The sequence below is a fragment of the Accipiter gentilis genome, chromosome 20, assembly GCF_929443795.1.
Source record: "Accipiter gentilis chromosome 20, bAccGen1.1, whole genome shotgun sequence".
NCBI lineage: Eukaryota > Metazoa > Chordata > Aves > Accipitriformes > Accipitridae > Astur > Astur gentilis.
The window spans coordinates 19,636,289-19,656,393 of NC_064899.1; the positions used below are offsets into that span (position 1 = coordinate 19,636,289).

At 41.2% G+C, this 20,105-nt stretch overlaps 1 protein-coding gene across 1 annotated transcript; it reads right to left on the reverse strand.

Moving 5' to 3' along the window:
- Positions 1-4,235: 4,235 nt before the first annotated feature.
- On the reverse strand, positions 4,236-19,877 carry MYLIP (myosin regulatory light chain interacting protein). The gene is made up of 7 exons (XM_049823954.1): positions 19,622-19,877; positions 18,322-18,512; positions 8,681-8,866; positions 7,723-7,920; positions 7,220-7,384; positions 5,983-6,403; positions 4,236-5,618 (listed from the first exon to the last, which is right to left on the reverse strand). The coding sequence occupies exons 1-7, from the start codon at positions 19,706-19,708 to the stop codon at positions 5,529-5,531; spliced, it is 1,338 nt and encodes a 445-aa protein (XP_049679911.1). The 5' UTR covers positions 19,709-19,877; the 3' UTR covers positions 4,236-5,528.
- Positions 19,878-20,105: the final 228 nt, after the last annotated feature.

Below are 20,105 nucleotides of genomic sequence, written 5' to 3' on the forward strand. Positions count from 1 at the left end.
AGGCAGAGAACGGCACCAGTTTTCAGGGGCCAACTGATTCCCTTCCCACTTTTGTCTCACCCTCCCCCCCAGCCTCCAAGCAGCTGAAAAGGATTCTGCATTTTAGTTGGCAAGAAATCAGCAAGTGACCTGTTCTTAAGCTCTGGGAAAGCTGGTATGGTTTGTTTGCTTGACCTTTTCCTTTAAGGAACTTGGTGTACGCATGAGTGCTATAAAAGTTAGCTGCTGGCCAGCCCCCCACAATTCCCCACCCCGGCAGCAACAGGAGGTCACACTGAGCCCCGCTCACCACCTCTGAGCACAGGGGAGCACCAGCCCCATTCACTCTTCTGGATCCCTCACACCCGCTCTCAGATGGAGAGGAATCATGATTCCCAGTGAGTTTTTCAGAGTCATCACAGTTTGTGTTTTCCCACTACTGGACCAACCAGTGATTCCTTTAGCTGGGGCTCTGAGACCCCTTCCTTAGCATTACTCCTGGTGCCTCTTCCTAGCTCACACTACCCTTTGCAGGAAACTAGACGACCAGAGACCAGCTTTTACCACCCAGTACTGTTGAAGGTAGCGTTGAACCAAGGGGCTCCAGCTGGAGGTTTACCTTGCAATCGTGTGATGTTGCAAGCTCCTTGCAGTCGGGATGGTTTAGCTGCGGCCTTCCTGGAGCATGCTCCAGTGGGAGTTACTGGCACAGCAGTGCCCTGGCGTGTCTCATCTCCTGCCGAGTCCTGTCCTGCTGCTCCCAGACCGCTTCCCACCCAGCCCCTCTTGCTGAGGAGGGCCAGCAGCTCTCCCTGACAGGCCACCAGCCCCAGACCCTGCACCAGGAGCCCCCCAGGAACTCCCTGCCCAGGCTTCCTCCAGCAAAGCTGCGCTCAGACCCTGCTGTGCAAAGTCCATTTCCCTTCTGGCACTCTGCCCTCAGTTGTGTGTTTTCCCCTCCACAATTTTACTGAGATTTCTTATTTTAAAACCCATTAGTCAGTTGCTACTTCCGGTTCTAACGGGCTCCTGCTGGCTGAATCCATGGGCACAAAGGCGACCAACGCACTTACCTGGCACTTCAGCCTATTTTCGGTGAAAACAGGAAGGATATTTGACCAGGCATTACTGAAGCTAAGATGTGTCAATTTGTAATTTTAACACTCCACGGAAAGTTTGTTGTTTAAAACTGTATATGGGAAATCTGAGCTGTAATTTTCCCCTGTCTTTGATCAACACACCAGCGTGTTGCTGTGAAGTGAAATAGTGTAGGCTGACAGATGAGAATTTTCCCCCAAGGGCATTGCATTAGGAATGCAACAGTGCTGATTTAGCAAGGAAATAAATCTTGAAATATATGAATGCTGCTGTGTACATGCTTTTATGGCACTTGGAGAAATAATCAAAATAATTTAAAAATACAGAAGCCTTCATTCTACAGTTCTTTAGTGTTTGAACATGTGTATGTAACTTGAAATGAGCAACAACATGCTGGAGGATAGAGCTGCGCTTTCGTAACAGTTGTAACTTGAAACATCTGAACATCCTGCCTTTGTAGTCCCTCACAGGTTGAGCTCTCCATAAACAGAGATCTTGATGCAACAAAGGGAAGATGAAAGCCAAGCAGATACCAGTAGAAGGCCGGGAGTTCCCAGTGCCACTAGCACAGGTGTAGTTGTTGCTAAATCCCTGTCATGTTTATTAATAACATTTAAGTGTAACAGTACTTTAGTAAAAGCATCTCTCCTGCTCACAACCCTTTCCACAGAGCCACTTTGAATGCTCTTCTACCATCAGGAAGTCCAAGAAACTAGCAGGGCTTCTGCTACTGAATTTACCCAGCAAGTCATGTTGTCCCTGAAGGTGAGTTTTTCCCATTTAGGTATTTGTAGCAGAAACTTGAGACTATAGGCTTTTAAAATGACATTGCACACACCTGATGGGATTACAGCAGCTGCATGGCAACCTTGAAAAGAAATGAGAACTGAATTTTCTGTGAGTTTTCTTGTCCAGTTGTACTAGCTTTGGGGAGCAAATACCAGTACAGGAGCTGACTTGTGAGTGCCTGGTACACAGACACACTAACATCAGGTGCGAGAGGCACCAAATGAGGCTTTGTGATCAATCTTCCTTGCTCCTGAGGAAGAAGTGTAAAGGACACAAACTCCAGTTGTTCCCACAAACTATTCCATTGGTTTTTTGGGGTTTTTTTTGAGGGCTTTGTTTTTTCCCCATTGCCATCCATTACAACATTCAGACAAAGCATCTTCAGAGAAAGGACAGCAGTTTGGCAAACAAGACCTGACTTTTTCTGCAGTATGGCTACATGGCATGTGGAGTTCAAAATTTCCTATTGTTTCTTTTACACTCCACAGCACTTGGCAGCTCACATGGACTGGACACAGTACTTATAAGAAACAGTGTACTGGAACTGCAAACATTGAGCAACAAATACCGCAGCAGTTTTGCATGGTTAAGCAAAACTTTTCTAGCATAGCATGATCAAGTACATTTTGAAAAATGCTTCTGAAGAAAGCTGTCTGTGAACAAATCAAAAGCTATTCTTAATAGTTTTGCATCCTATTCAATCTTACATATAAACCAAGTGAGACTTAGTGATTTGCAACAGTCCAAAGAGGTTACTTGATGCTCAATTCTCAGAGCAGATAATAGCATTTTGTTAAAACCACACTGGTTGTGGAGCATACTGACATACTAATCTCTCCCCTCCTAACTGGAGAAAACCACTAGCCTCCACTGGCGCTCCATGCTCTCCTTTGCCAGTACAGAACTAGACTCCCAACAGTCTCAAGTACAACCAGTACTTGACAGACTCTTGTCTGGACCTGCACCTCACCACTTCTGCCCCATCCTCTGCATAGTTTTTCAAGACAAGGCAGAATATATTTACAGAAGTCACAGGCTTTGCCTGAATTCCACTGATGCCAGATAACCTGTCAAACCTCACTTTGATTATAGTTCTAACTACTGGAATTATTTTTATTAGGGATGTGTAATTACACAGCCAATTTAATTACAAGGACCTGGAGTTAATGCTTGCCTATTTTAACAGCTTGATCTTGTTGAATGCTTTACATCAGAATGCCAGTATTAACATCTATTTATATTAATTTACAACCCGTTTCAGCCAACTGCCATAGGATGATGGATTAGATGTTACTAATGTAACTGTTAGCACAGAACAAAGTAACCCTGGGAAGCAGGAAGGTGTGCTTTAGCACTGTTGCACACTGGCAGCCAGATACAGTCTTCTCTGAAAACACTTGTGTACCCATTCGTTCTTTTTAAGTGGTATACAGGGACAACACAACTTTTCTTCAGAACTTTTGTCATCTTTGAATTCAGTAGCACGCACTTGCTGAGAGATTAAGTTTTCATCTTTAAAAGGGTAAACTATCTTGTCCCTAATGCACTTCACACTGAGACAAAACAGCACTTGTATTCAGAATTCCTCACCTAGTTGCAAGCCACCTTCCCCCTTCCCTCATCAGCAGGGTTTCAGAGCTAGCCTAAAATAATTTTAGGTCCAGGGCTTCAAGCCCTGATGAACCAGCTTGACATTAGGACATGCTATTCTGCAATAATGTTTTAGATAACAATAAAATCACTTTAAAAGGTCATAGTTAAGTGACTTCAGTTCACACTCAAAATAGAGCCCCATGGATTCCAGAGAGCTTTGGGCTGATCCCAGCACTGTCTTACATCCTTCAGCTTAGCAGTGGGGCTAAGCCAGAGCACCATGCTGGAAGTACCCAAGCAACATCTCTTCAAGAATGTGAATGCAGAGTCATAAGTTCATAAATATGAACAGTTTCAGTCGAAAAAGACACCAATGCATCTGTAATTAAGAACTTTCTTAGAGAGGACTGCTGAAACTCCAACTCTGCTCTCAAGCTGCATTTTTTCATTTCTCTTATGTCACTGGAATATACTGCATACATTTGGGGCAATTAACTGTAGGAGAAGTTATTCACAAAGTTAATTCTGAAGGCTATTTTACAGCTGGAATATGTCAGCTCTTTTAAAGTACACTGCCTGAACAAAGATGGTTATACCATGTCAGTTGTCTTCCCTCTCTTGAAGTTTGCATGCACCTAAGGAAGCTTTCTTACCACTTAAAACATGACACAACATTCAAGACTGTAAACATGAAAATACTTCATACTGTATTTTCAGTTCAGTAACAACTCAGATGAATTTCAGAACAAAATTAAAGTCTTATCAATAGCACAAAGTAGATTTTTAAAGTCCTTTATTAATCTGAATATAAAAAGACAGAAGTTGCCTACGATATAGGACAAAGCTCTTGCTTCATGAGGAAACAAAATTTTCTTTACAAAGTGAAAAAATAAATACCCTCTTAGAGTAAGGTTTATATGCTAATGTGTCATAAAAAAGTAGAGTTTTAATATTTTGACAAAATGTCTGTGCAAAGAAACAGATGCATAAACACACATTACTGCTACATTAAGGCAATATGAAAAGTATAGTCAGAAAATTTCAGTAAAGTGACAATGTACTTTTCTAGCTTTGATTAAGCCAGTATTGCACCCGAACATGGTCTCTAGTTCCCTTTGTACCCTGGAGAATACACTAGGAAACCAGAGCCCAAAATGCCCAAGTAGGGGGGTGGAGATTAAAAACATTTTAGCAGGAAATGACCTACCCAATAAAGATGTTAACTGAAGAAAGCATTTAAAATTATACACAACCCTTATTTTAGAAATTAATGGTACATGTTTAATAGTTTAAAATCAGTCTCCAAAAATAAAGTCAACTTAAAGGGCAGCTGACTGCAGCTCCTGAGATCACCAGCCAAGTTGGATGTGGGAAACCTGGGAGCACCTTGCCCATTGAGAGCTGTGAAAGAAGTCCCAGAATAGTGCTTCCACAGATCATTGCCAGCCAGAAGACTTTGCTGACCCACCTTCAACACTCAGATTAACTTGTCCTGCCCTTCCAAAGCTCTTCTCAGAATTGTTTTCTATTTAATAAAATTCTGAGTTAAACACAGCTGCTTAATGAAGCCTTGTAACTTTAGTTTAAGAACCAATTTTGTTTTAGAAGTTCTCTCCTCTTTAAAGCAGTTTACTAAAAGCAGAAACTATGAGCCATACTAAACTGATACTGTAAAAGCTAGTCTTACTATTAAAATAAATGGAATGACTGTACTAAAAAGGATTTAGAGAGTATAAAACAAAAGGCTGCATTGCTTCCGCTGGGTATATCAATATGTGGACACCACGTTTCTCCAGGGTTACCTAGCTTTGTGGCAACACTGCCATGCTACAAACTTATGCATCATTCTTTTTAAGTAAAATGAATCGATTACACTTCTGGTCTCAAAAGATGTCCCAAACTATTTTGGACATGCTGAACAAAGAATATTCTATGTTTAAAAATGCAGTATTTTTTGCTTGTGATCGTGGATAGGTGCCAGAGTGATTGACTTCTTCACAATCAATGGTTGCATTTCATATTAGTGCAGTTTAAAAAGTACATGATGGGTTTTAAAGTGTATACGTAGATCATATCACAGTCAGATTGAGAAGACTGGTGTGGGTTGGCAAGTACACATGCTGGACATGCTCTACACGAGATCTGCAAACAGGACACGACTGGAAAGGAAAAACATTAGGAAATTAGTTTACTTCATATTTTGAGAGTCTCTACACTTATTGGAGACTTCCTTCTATTTACACAATAACAAACCACTTTTCCATAATCTCCATATTTAAAACAGGGTATTGTGAGAAACATGCCACTAATCCTTACCCTCACTGCAAGTTAGCACAGCTAAGACTTACCTTTCAAACACATCTTCAAAACACAATGTTCTTTGGAATTAGTTTACAACAAAATTTTAAAAATAAGTTTTACTAGAATATCAACATAAAGATATTAATCCATGACTTTTAAATATATAGAAAACCAAAACTTCCACGTATTTGGTAACTCATATCTTAATGGCATTGCAATTACCTGTAATTGGGCAGCACAGGGCTTGCAGCATACTGTGTGGCCACAGGGACAAAAGGTTGAATTTATTTCTTCTTCACAACACACCATACAAAGCATGGACTCCTTTAGCTTCCGCAACTTCTCTTGCAGAGCTTTCGTTTGCTGGCAGCTAAGACCCTCACAATTGTCACAGTTCATGCTACTTTCCGAAGACTTAAGGGGGGAACTTGGTGGGGTTTGGTCACTTCTTGAAACAAGATCCACAATGCCAGCATTATACAGAGCTCGCCTTGCATGATCATAAACTTCTTTTGATGTTCTTTTAATGTCAAAGACGTATTTTTTACCAAGGTTAATGTTTTCATTCAGGAATAGAGATGCTAGGTGGCCCTTTAAGTCTCGACTATACTGCATCATGACAGCACTGGTGACAGTGTCACACCTAGAAAACAATAGGACAAATGCAAACTTGGTTAGTTAATACCAATAAACCTATCCCTACAATAATTTGTTCCCAAAGTTGAAGTAACAGCACTGAAAGTAAATGGAGCAGTCTGAGGTAATATTTAAGATCAAGAAAACACCACTAGGTGTCTTTGACAGTTCTACTGATCAGTGTTGGACCTCACAGTAGGAATGAAAAGGGTTTCTAAAAAAAAATCAGCCATCAACAAATGATTATAGCACCCCTACCTCAAAGAACATCAAAGAACAATAGGTTAAAGACAATGGATAGCTGCTGGCATGAAAAAAAATCCTGGGCATGTGAGCAAGGACAGGGGAATTGTAGGAAGATTTAAATACGTGGAAGGGGAAGGTGGCATGCAGGTAACTTCTAGCAATTGGAGGAACCAAATAAAGGAGAAACAAGGTGTACACAGGCAAGAGCTATACCTACATATTCTGAAGGACGGAATTTTTTCTACTTTGCTCTCATCCTCCCTCTTACACAGGGACAAAACCCATATGTATTTTTTATGAAGTATCGAAGAACACAGTAAGTTTATATTCTGAAGTGCTGTTATTTGTAGCAGTAACTGAAGAAATTTTGCTTACTTGTCTTGTACTCCCACCCCACAAAATGTAAAGCAGCAAAAACCTGTTCAGCTTCTGGACTTAAGAAGAAAGTAGAAGCTGCAAAGACAATGAAATTTTGCAGAGAATTTCTGAAGTGCAGTCAGACTGCTGGCCACTTAAGCACTTAATTCAAATACTGTGGAGAAGACCAGCAGCAGTTCACTCTAGTGGCAATACTGACCTGTAAAATGCATGTGTCTCTGTAATTGCTCTATAGAGTCCACTTGCTGCCCTTGTACTGATCATCTTAAACAAGAGAACTACACTATTACCAGACTCCTTGGTAACAGTCAGATATACGTTCTTCCCAGACTGAGTTGCCATTTGAACAACTGGATAAGCAATCCTATAAATGAATATAAAAAAAGAAAGGTTATTTAGCTTTTAAGGATAAGGCCATTTTCCACAAGCTACTACAGTGCACTTCTATCAGACAGTACAGTGATCTCTGACTGTTGTCTGTAATGATGGATTGAACATGCCACCTCAAAGATACATGTAAAAATCAAGAGTATTAAGGCCAGCTGTCATCCGGATTATAAGCAGGTAGTGTCCTCAGAGCTTATGTCCCAATAGCTCCTTTTAGTAATTCGTAGAGCAGTTTTGTAGATTTATGTGAAAACTAGAGGCATACTCAGTACTTCTGAACAACGGAAGATGAAAATGGTTCCACAAAACACATACCTGTTGATAGGACTGAAGTCATCTTTACAGATGGATATGCCTTCAGGTCCAACACCAATAAGGAGTTTTTGCCCTTCACTATCTCTCACTGAATGCCACTCTACCCCATAGTTCTCCAGCGATGTAACAATCTGTAGAACCTGGTATTCAGCAGAAGCTTGACTTAAACCTTCTAGCTCCTTGTGCTTTGCAATAATGCTGTTGATAAAAAGAAGAAGGATAGGTGAGATAACTCAAGTATGCACTGTTACTGTCAGCAGCTTGTTTTAACATGGGTGTTTAGATGACCTAGTTAAACAGATTATTAAATGCTCCTGACCTGCCTTATCTGGCTATAGATTTCCAGTAATCATGAACTGGATGGAAAAATTACCAAAACATCCTGAGAATGTTCAGGACACAATACTGTGCATTTGCTTAGAAACGAGAAAGCTACACGTAATCAAGGCTTTCCAACTAACAGCCTGCCCCACACCCAACATATTTACCTCAACAACCACTAAGGTCATAACTAAAAAAAGTCTACAGAAAAGCATGACACACTGAAAGTTTCTTGATATTCACGAATCAAGCTATGAAGGTGTTTCGGGAATCCTGTTCACTTCTCAGTATAAGGGTACTAAGCCACATAAATTCTTGTTACTTTCTTTCACAACTGTAGGTCTAAGACATACTCGCAGTTTGATTACCCTGCTCCAAGTATTTGGATACCTGTATTTTCCCAAGTACTAGAGTTCAACAGCTTTTGCTCAAAATAATAAAATACTCATAAGCAAACTTAAAAATGAGCTGAAATCAGAACATTACTTAAACATTCAGGGTGTGTTTTGCTCCCCAAAGCTACCCAAGTTATTTTTTTTACCAACACAAGATACACTATAGCATCAGCAATTAAGGGCATAACGATCTTATGCTTTTGGTCTCCAAAAAGGAGGTTATATCACTGTGTTCTTTTTACCTCTCCAAAATGGTAGTGGTGAGCTCTTTTGCACACAACTCTTCATAATTGTACTTGGCAGTGTTCTGGTTATAATCTCCAAACTTCATCTGTGCCAACAATGCACTAAGTTCAATTGCATGCTCTGAAGAACACTGAAGATTACCAGCGAGAAGATCTTCTTTTATATGCAAGTAAAACATATGCCTGCAATGGAATCAGAAATGTTTGCTTATGCAAAATGTTAAAAGATGTTTGTAATCAAGATATGTATCAAACAACATCTCAGATATGTTTGGTAACCATTAGTTTGATAATCAAGAATTTTCAATTAAGATACCAAGTAGAGAAAGTCCGGCACAAGAGAAAGAAAAGGGACTCCATCTTATTCTTCACTTACACTTAAAGATAAGGCTACAACTGAAGATGGTATCTAAAAGCACTATTAAAAGAAATGAGCACTTCAACATCATGTTCTTAAGAACTGCTGTAACTCCTAAGGCCACTTAGTAATTTCAATTTAGTGAAATTAAATAATATCAATGAAATGTATTTGGATTAGTTTCTTATGTTTAAATTTCTTTGGTTGCCATTTACAAGTTATTCTGCATTTCAGAAGAGCAAATTTGTGAAGACCAGCCCAAACCAGCATACACACATCTATCAAGCAACAGGAAAAGTCACACTTTCTCTACACAGCTGAAATGCCTCTGCCACCACAGTCAAAGGTAAGATGGTGCTTTTTGCCAGTGACATGATTAACAGAATAACTTGGAACATCTGAAAAGGCATTGTGGAATAAAATACAAAAACTACTGTGTAAGCACATTTGTCAGACCAACCTTTACACTTGGGATCAAGGCAGGTTTGACAACTAGCTGGAAAACTCACAAAGCTGCTCTTAATTATCTAACAGGTCAGTTAATTAGAAAAATAAAAGTTTCCACCAACACTAACAGCAGCCTGCTAATTTCCCCTATAGTCTACCTTAACTGCTATAAATTCATCCTTATCTCCCCTCAGGGAAGACAATAAAAATTTATTAGCATTTGTTCTTAAGACTCAACATATTTATGGAAACCAGATGCAGAAGTAGTTACATAACACTGAAAAAAATCTTACAAGAAACAAAGCCTAGTATGTACAGGGATGTTTCTTAGCTTCCATAGTAATAGGACATTTACATTTTTCTCACTCATGTCAAGTTGAAGATGCTAGCAAATGATTAGCCTTCCTTCCAACAGGAATTTTGGGTAATATCTTATGTATAGCCTGTTATAGCACTCTACAACTCCATTGCAGTACAGGGCAAATAAGCCTACTTTTTCAGCACTATGAATTATTACATAACTTAGAAAATTTGTGTTCATTCTTAGCTCTAGTACAGTAAATGCTGCAGCTAAGAAAATACTGGCCCATAAGATGCCCCACGTCCAGAACTTCTGCAATCAGGAAAAAAATAAGTATTAAATTACCCCATAAGCTGCCCTACAATCCATTTCCTGCAACAAATCACAGCTCCAACACCTCCCTTTGCAAGCAGTTTGAGGCATGGTAGAGCTTCATTGCAGTTGTGACAAAGGTGCTTAATTGCATCACTCTGATGTCTAGACACCACTCTACACTTCAGTAGTTCTAGCGGGTGTCTGGTAGAAGCCAATATCCTTGCTCTGTGCAGGATAGAACTTTCAGTGGCAAGAGGACCAGAGCTTCAAACAGTACAGTTGTCCCCACTGTTAGCAAGTTATTCCTTGTTTAGGATTTTTTTTGAGCAAGTCCCAAACCTCTGCTCCAATCCCTTTCTCCTAACCTTGCTAATTCGTAACTCTGTTGGCGTGGGCCACAGAAAGGCATATCAGTGGCTTTTAAAATGCATTGGTTGTACACGCTCCTATTGTTGGGGCTCAGTTTATAAATCCAGACAAAGTATTTGATGAATTACTAAAACACTATGGCTGAAACAAATTCAAATAGTAGGCATTTCCCTAATTTCAATCAACATTTCATAAAATAAATGGCTTTTCATGCACTTTTGATCCTCTATTCAGAACAGGTTTTCCAGTCATTATAACTATGTACTAATTACACATAGAATATTTCAAAGAAATATCTGACAATTTTATTCTCATTAGCTGAAGCATGTTTACAACTACCACACCTAAATGTTTTTATCTTCAGTTTATTTTATGCATACAACAGCACTGACTACACAGGGAAAAGTCAGTCTTCTCCCCTTGGTGGGAAGGCCTTATTGACATCAAGAGGGGAGCTGAAAAACAAAAGATTGCTCCCGCAAATACAGATGCATTACAGAAACAACTACAGCAGAAGCACAGCTTGTCACATTCCAATACTAAAAAGCCAGTAATGGCATAGTTTAATGTAGACAAGTTTAATGTACAATGTGAAATAGCATCACATCAGCTAATGTACAGTAGTTTCCCATAACCAGCTCCTATCATGTCAGGGAAAACATCTAAGCTACTTTGCACTTTTCTTATACAGGGGACAAAGGTATGGCATGTATAAAGGACAGTTATTGCAAAGTACTAGAACTATGCAAGTTCATATCCAGGCTTACACTATGGTAAGCTATTTTGCTGAGTCAGAGAAAACAGACAAACACCTGTCTTTAACAGTCCCTCTCAAAGTTATTGGTCTGCACCTAAAGAACCCATTGCTGGCCCACGCCGACTGCCTACACTGCACCCATAATAGATCGGAAACTAGTTAACATAGGGCCTGACAGTGAAATGAGTTTTTGAAATGAATGACTTCATACTGATCTGCTACAGCAGCCGCCCTGAACCAAAGTTCAAGTAGCAAATTCACTGTTTTTTTTAATTGAGTCCTTAAGTGTGTTTGAGGAAGGATAAGCACCTAGAAATTGAAAGATAGTGAGGGTTGCAAACATTTTATACATCTGAAAAAGTGATTCCGATTAGTGCAGATTCCGATTAGCCCATCTAGCCTAAGATTGCACTTCTCCAAAGTTGTACTAATATCCATTGCAAAATCATCCCTCTTCAAGGTTCAAAACTTGACACCAGCCAAAATCTGATTATAAAAAGCAGACTTCTTTTCCCTTCACACAAAACTAAAAAAAGTCTTTTGATCTTAGAACAAAAAGGCAAAAGAATGTGCTTTTATTGCTGAGTACAGTCAAGCAAAACTAAAGCATTAGAAGCCTTGAGGCAGTTCCTTATCTAATTCTGCCAAGTCTAAAGGACCCAACAGATCATCAATAGAAAACCTGGCCATATTACAGATTCTATTAGTTACCAGAAAGTATTTATGTAAGTTTTTGTAAATTATATTGTGACCTAATCACTTAATAGCACTAAATCCACTGTCCCTCCCCTCTCTAGGATTATCTAGATACAATGAAAAAATTGTTAAAGCTTTTCCCACCTCTGAAGATATTCAGATTGTGCAGTAAAAGAGTACTCAGTTTTTCCAAGGAATTATTTCAGTGTTAGTATTTTATGCTTAATGGAATTTTCACCAAGCAAGTTTTCGAACAATGAGCTGATTTAAAACTAAAGAACTGAACTGTCTCTAAAGTCCTCTAAAGGTTACATTCACAACACCACTAGTAAAATGTCGAAGTTTGAGCACTATAAGAAACTAATTGTTTTTGTTTCTGCATTATTCACTAGTTCAGTTATACATGACACATTAACTGTTATAGACTTGACAAGTAACTCAAGTCAGACAAAAGGTATGTTTCCTACCCCAGCCACCTCAATATTCTCTTAGCACGTTCTGCAGCTTTGTTACTACTCTTGCCAAAGTTCCATTTCACCTTTAAATCTTCATAGAAAACAAGTCTTCACAACTCTGAACTTTAGCAACCAATTATTGTGGCTCCTAGTCATCTTAACATCTGCCAGACATGTTGGGACATTGAACAACTAGTGGCAGCTTTAAGAACAAACAGAACTTTTCATTGCACTTGTAGCTCAAGTTCTACATGTGACAGCATTAGTACAAAAGACAGTCTATGCAACATAAACCAGCCCTAGTTTCACCCCCAAACCTCATGCTAGCTAGATATTCCTGTATATTCAATTACAGAACGTTTTCTTTGAGTTTGGTAGTTGAAAACAGTACATAGAAATACTGATTAGAGAACAAAACATCCAAGTTTGCCAAAGCTATACTTCATTAGTCACTGCCCCGGCAGAATTTCTTCCCTTCCAAAAGAAGAAAAAGCAGTTTTAGAATTTAGAACAGGATCACATGCTTTCTTCAAGCACTAGTTACACTGGTGATTTTATATTCAATTTGTATCCTTATTTTTTCCCCAGTGCTTTTTATACAATTTAAATTCTATGTGCATATTAAAATGGTCAGTAAAGTCAAATGTACAGTGTGATTAATTTGTTTTAGTTGCACATAAATAATTTGATACAAAGGTAGGAAGGGAGGGCTGCAAGAAGATTTCAGCAGATAGCCCATTTCAGAATAAACTACAGCTACCAAAGTCACAAACCTAGATATCATATCAATTGCTTTTTGCCTCCCTCTGAAGCAGTTTTTGCAGGCTGACTATACTGAAAAGCACTACCAGAAACCTGTCAGTATTTCATTACAATGAAATCCCTACAGGAGGCAAATCACCTAGTTAAGTGTTCATACAACTGAACTGGCAATAACAACCCCACCAAATAAGTACTATGAAAAGTGTAGAGTGTACATAATACAAGATTAATTTATCTTTAACTCATTGAAGACAATTATGTGCACTAGGAATCAAAGTTCTGCACTGAAAACTTTGTTTCCACTACTTTAAGCAAGCAAAGGAAAACAGGGCAAATAGAAATCTGAAGACAATATTAAAAGCTTTTAAGCTCTAGACTTAGCTGTCAGTGGAAAAAGTGAAAAACACCAATCCTTTACCAATAAAAAGTATCTGTATATGACTAATGATTCCTAAGCTAGAAGTATGGCCAAAAGAACCCTTTCTCTTGCCAGACTACTGGCAAGAATCTTAGCATAGGTCCCAAGGAACTGTTTGTTCTCTTTGGGGTATGACACTCCTTACCACAGGGTAAGGCTCTTTCCTACTGTGAAGTACATTTACAACTCTGCAGTCTAAAGGAATCAAAATTAAGAGGCATAATTGCTGTCCCTAAAAATATATTGACAAAGATCTATATACTATAATTCTGTTTTTAAAAGCATATATAAGGCCACTCCATTTGAACAAGCAAAGCCATTGCAGTTACAGTTATGTTCCTCAGTATCTTTGTTCTCATTTGCTCTCGGCAGAGTGGGTGAAAGGTTACCAACTGCAGTTCAACTCTGATTTAGACAAACAGACCCATTAAACTCACCCTGGTGTCTATTACAGCAGACTGCTTTATTGCATTGTAACAAATACCATGACACTGCTGCACTGTGTAGCCAATGCTATAGGATAATAGGATGTTTTTTCTGATTTTCTACCTACTACATGTATCTAACTGCTCAAAATATTCAACAAGCCAGTTCTTAAAATTAACTAATTCATGAATACAACTGGATAACACTGCAAAAACAATGTACTTGGTAAATAAAATTCAGATACTGGCAAACATCACATAGAACTTTTGACAGCTTCCAAAACAATAACTGACTATCTCAAGGCTGGCAAAACACAGCTCTTTTGAGTGCTTCATGAGATTGTGTGGCTTGTTAGAATCCAACACATTGTTTTAAATTGTCATGGCTTACTAGGTATATTTGATTTTTGGTCATATTACACAAGACAAATAACTTTGCCCGTTCTGAAGTACATCTGGGTAAATCGTACATTGCTCAACAAACGATTCACTTCAAAATAATCTCTACTGTTGTGCGACTGCCACAACGTTGACTTATCCTGCCAGACTTAAAGCCATTGTTCTCCCGGAGGACCGTTTGGCACAATTTGCCTCTCACGCAGCCCAGCAAACACGCTCGTTAAGGTGGATGCAAGCGGCAAGACCTCCCTGCCCCATCAGGTCTCACAAAGAAAGCTTTTAAGCCCGAGCAGCAGCAGCGGCACTGCCTGCCCCGAGACAAGACGAGGTGCAGGCCAACCGGGAGCCCACCTCCTCCGGCCGCTGGGCCACGTCCCAGCGCCGCGGCCGCCTGTTCACCCAGCGGCTGCCGGCTGAGGTCACTGCCGGCCGCCGCCCGCCCCGGCCTCACACTGCGCTGCGCCCCGCCGGCAGCCCTGCAAGCCCGTCTTCTCCCCCCGTCCCAAAGTCCCCTGAAAACTCCACCTGGCCAGTACAATCGCTTCTCCGAGTCCCAGCTCCTCACTGGAGTAACTCAGAGCTTCGTAACATGTGATACATAAAACCACCAAAACCCCTGCTCTTCACTTCTTTTACCAACTGTTACATTACCTACCAAGACATAGAGAAAACCATGAAAGCAAATGTGGCATAAGCCAGAGTTTATGATCTGGAATCTTGGGCCACCACATGTATCTTTAAGCAAAAAGATAACAGTCCTCTTCAAGCCACTTCAGTCATTTTCCATTCAGAAAAACGTATAGTTATTCAAGCTCCTTTAAACAAGCACACTCTTCATATTTCAGACTTGTTTGTAAGACTCCAGCTGACAGCAGCAGATTAAATTTGAATAGCATTCTCACACTGAAGCGTTTTCATTCCACTGAAAACAACTCTAAACTACAAAATCCTGTGGTGAAATTCAGTACCAGGCAGTCAAATAAAAAATTAGACATGGAGATCCAAAGAACAAAGAAATAAACCACCATTAACCCCGTTAAAGGGAAGAAACAAGGTTTCTTGTAGCAACAAGGTTTTTCCCCCCCATGCAATTCTCCCATTCACAACACAAATGGTGAGGTGGTTTGTTGCCACAGTGGTCAAAGGCACAATTACAACCTGCTCTGCCTTTGCACTCAGTAGCGAGAAGGCTCCCTGGCATAGGAAGATTAAAATGCATGAGGTTGCGATCTTCCACTGGATTGCACACTGATTAAAGATAACAGAAGCAGAGGTTGATGTTCAGTTGCCAGATCAGCTTTTCACGCAGCATGTAGAAACCTGAACATTAAGTTTCTTCAAACACACACCTGAGTTTTAAATTTAAGTGCAAGACAAGGATCTCTAATGAAGCAGTATAACTGGGGTTGACAAAGCTTCCAAAGTACATAGAAAAAACCTGGTAACAACTCAGTCACAACATTCATTATTATCATCAAGACAAAGCATATCAACAAAGTTTAGAATTACTTGCAGCTTCCCAGATTTCAAAAGCAGTCTCAACATGCATCTAATTTATACGAAAAAACAGCATTGGAGGCAGCAAGTAAAAGACTGGGAGACTTCCTCAGCTTTCTTCACACAAGAGAAATACCCTATATATCAGTTGTGGACATAACTGCTAAAGGAAACCAAGGACACTGACTTTGCAAGTAAAGGTAAGAAACAAGGTATCAGCTGTAACTGTACAGCTAATCCTTGCAATTCTGTGATATACTACCTATTGATTTAAAGTTCAGTGACAGGTTTAACAAGTTTTTCATCTTCTCCTTGATACCACACACGCTTACGTACAAACTAAATATAAATGCACAGTTATGTGCATAAGTGAATCCTCAAGCAGACTCAAGTAGAAAAAAGTAAATCTACTGAAACTCAGTGTCAGCACTACAGAAATATACATTAACCACAGGCACTATGGAATTCTAGGTCTGCTTCATGTAGACTACTGGGCATACACAACAAAGGCAGTTATTGCAAACTGGTTTACAACTTATTTGTTTTTAGCAAGAACACCAAAAACACTCAGGATTTAGACTGAACAGCTTAGCTGAAGCCTCAGGACTATTCATGTTTGCAAGAGTGACATGAAATATTAGTTTCAATGCCTGTTAATCTCCAAAATTATAACTATTTCCAAAGCAGAATTTTAATAGATCTCTTCTGATGACTGAGCCTCAATTAATTTTAAAATTGTTTGTTAAAATACTAGTTTTAGAACAGTCTTAATTCATAGGTAAAAGAAAGCTTGTCCCACCTACAACCTCTTAAAGTCATCTTTATGGTGGAGAAGCACTTGTTACTTTGAGGTAGGTATACAAGCTCTGTTACATTCTAGCTACATAACCTGTCTTTTAGGCCCCTGGAGTACATTTCACCAGTTCAAGCTCTATATTAACGTGCACAGCCTTCCAAGTCCTGCATTGACAGCATTGAAGGCAGGAATGAATACAGGTGTCTGCAAAAACCTTGTAAAGTTGAACAAACAATCATCAAGGATAGCATAAAAATGCCAATCATATCAGCTTTAGGTTTCCTCAGATTCACCCTGATTTGGTCTGTGTGTGGAGACACATCCAACACACTCAGAGTAATCTCTTCTGCGTCATTAGGTATGAAATTGTGTTGCTCCTTTTGTTCTACATAAAAATCCTTTGTTATCTGGTTTTATACTTACTCTCATTGACAATATTTAAATAAGAGGACAAGTTTCTTTAAGAAAAATAATCAAGAAGAGCCCGAGGATATGCCGTGGACAGTAGAATTTATTTTTCCAAAGTAAGGTACATCAAGACTGGAATTTGGCTAGAATGCATTTGCCTAACTAAAGCTATTATATAGGACAGCTATGGTCTAATTCCACATCGTTCTGAGAACTTCAACCAGATTGGTGAGCTGAAACCACTGCTCCCCAAAAGCCTCTCCCCTGCACGTTAGCTCAAAAAATAAAACAATATATGCCTGCTGCTAACTCAAAGCCTTTTACCTACAAAATAAACACCAAATCATGCTGTCAGCCTCTTTAGACAAATATTCTGTGCAGAACAACCATGTTGTATCTGTGGTCTTAATTCTGAAAGTACCAAGTTAAGGAGAGTAGTGAAAACGTGGTTTGGCATTATCACGTAGACACTAGACTTCACTTTGCCCCATTTATATTAACTGTACTATCTAAAACTAACAGCAAAAATTAGTTTTAAAAGGTCAACATTAAATATACATGTGCACAGCTTTCTTTAATGAAAACTCAATTGCAATTCATGTGGTAATCAAACTCAAGGAGTAAAAACAAGTGTTCACAACTAATCTTAGAAGACTACTTCTTACAATTGACTAACAGGATAACAATTTAGTCAAGAGGACTGGTCCCAGAAGCAGCAAAACAGCTGTTTCTTTTGTAGCCTCAAAGGGCCTGTAGCTATTTGAAAGTTACTGTAACATAATACCAGACAAAAAGGAATTCAGCAAGTTTTTTTGCTCTGTGGGAGGAATTGTTTCCTGCCTTTCTGTACCAGTGGTTTAGAACGACCTAGAGTAACACTACTGAACAGAGGTTACTATCGGACATGCAAATACCATATAAGTAATTTGCTATTGGTAGCTTAGTTTCTTTCACTTCCAGCACTAAGTGCTTATGGAATTACCTACACTCATTACTTACTGGTAGCTACAGAACACTTACAATACTACCAGCTTGGGGTTTTTTCTTTTTCTTTTTTTTTTTTTTTTTTTTCAAAAAAAGGAATAACACATTTAAACAACACTAAGGTTTTAAAACTACACAGAAGAGTCAAGCAAGATTACAAGAAGATGGGAAAAAACCTATCACTTTCATAAGTTACAGAAATTGAAAGCAAAATAATAAGTCAAATCTACTTACAATCATCTTTACCTTACCTTGTCTGTTCTTGTAAGATAAGATGTGGCTCTACAAAAAACTTGACTCTTAATTTCAACCGATAAGGGGCTAAACCATCCATCTGCTGGGAGATCCTGTTCCTCAAATTCAGCCACAGATTTTCCCCTTTGCTGCCAGTGAACTGCAGTCCAAAATAATCAACTTCTATAATTCCCAACCTTCTGCAAACCTGAAACACAGAGGTTCTTTATAATGAGGCTACAACATGGTGATAAAAAATATTGCCTGAATCAAGTATTGTTTCAGATTGCTCAAACACAAAAAAAGAAATCCTGCTGCGAGCACCTTTATACAAAAGATTACTTAATTACTTGGATTTTAAGTTGCATACAAAAAAGCATGCAGACAAACACTGAGAATAAATTGGGAATAGCTCCACTAGCCAAAACCCACACGGACTTCCATGGTCAAATTCTGTTCCCCCTTCTCGCCCCCAGGACAGGCACTTAAGAAGGCCAGTGGATTTCCAGAAGAGGAGAATATCTGTTACTCAACATCACAGCCAACAGCACTTGCTAGGCAAGAAGGAAAAAAAAAAAGTACAACCCACAAGTTTTAATTAGATGCCACCAACAGACTGGGCTGCTACATTTGGCTCTCTCCAGCATCCTCACGGCAGCCACCGCAGCCACATCTAGGCGGTGGTGACAGAAGGGCGAAAGCACCTGGACGACAGCACGGCCCCAGCAGGCCAGGGGGCCATCTCGGCACCGCCCGGGCGGCCTCACCCCGGCCCGGCGGGTCCCACTCGTGCCCCCCACCTAGGGACAGTCAGAGCAGGCTGCAGCAGTGAGGCCGAGGCCTGCCCTTCCACACACGCGCTGTACGGGGGAAGGCAGAAGGGCCGAAGAGCCCCGAGGCGGGCGGGGGGGGGGGGGGGGGATGCAGCAACCTCTGCATCCAACATGGAACGGGGGGGGGCGGGGGGTAAGAAAAGGAAAAAAAAAAAAACCAAATCAGAAGGGGGGGAACGACGACACTGCGGCGGCGGCTCCCCGCCCCCACAGCCGCACGGCCCTGCCTCGCACCACCGCCGCCCGCAACGGCCGGGGCGCGCGGCGGGAGCGCCGCGAGCTGCCGAGGCCGTGATCCTCGCGCCCCCCTCCCCCCCCCCCCCCCCCCCCCAGGCGCGGCGGCTCGGGGAGGAGGGAAGGGGAGACGCGCACCCGCCGGCTCTCGTGCTCGCCTGTCAGGCACCACCGGTCTCCGCTGCCCAACGGCCGCCCGTTACCCGTTGCCGGCCGGCGGCGGGGTGAAGAGCGCAGCGCAGCCCCTCACCTGGTTGAGGCAGTCCTCGCCGTTGGCTTTCGCCTCCACCTCCACCTCCATCACCACAGCGTCCGGCCTGGTCACATAGCACAGCATGGCTGGGGCCAGCCAGCGCCGCCGCTGACACGGACACCCGGAGCGGCTGCCGCCAGCGGGGAGTCGCAGCTGTCGCGACAGACGGATGTGCGTCCCTGGCCGCTGCCTGCGCCGCCCGCCCAGAGACGGCCAGCGCCCAACCCTCCGTCCCCGCTCCCCTAGTGCTTGCGCTCCGCTGGCTCCGCTCCCTCCACATATACCCTCCACATATACCCTCCCTCTCCCCCTCCCTCCCCCTCCGAGCGGCACCTGCGGACCAATCGCGAGGCGCCGCCCCCACCAATCAGCGCCGCCATCCCCGGGAAACGGCGGCGGCTCGGCGGGGCGGGTTTGTTGCCGTCGCTCTCTGGCGCCCCCTGCCGGGACGCAGAGCCGCCGCGGGTCGCCGGCGGGACTC

Coding starts and splice junctions, on each gene's coding strand:
- MYLIP (XM_049823954.1), bottom strand. CDS start 19,708: ATGCTGTGCTATGTGACCAGGCCGGACGCTGTGGTGATGGAGGTGGAG. Junction 7,385..7,722: donor GACTTCAGTCCTATCAACAG/GTATGTGTTTTG, acceptor ATTCATTTATAG/GATTGCTTATCCAGTTGTTC. Junction 5,619..5,982: donor CCTGTGCTGCCCAATTACAG/GTAATTGCAATG, acceptor TTTCCTTTCCAG/TCGTGTCCTGTTTGCAGATC.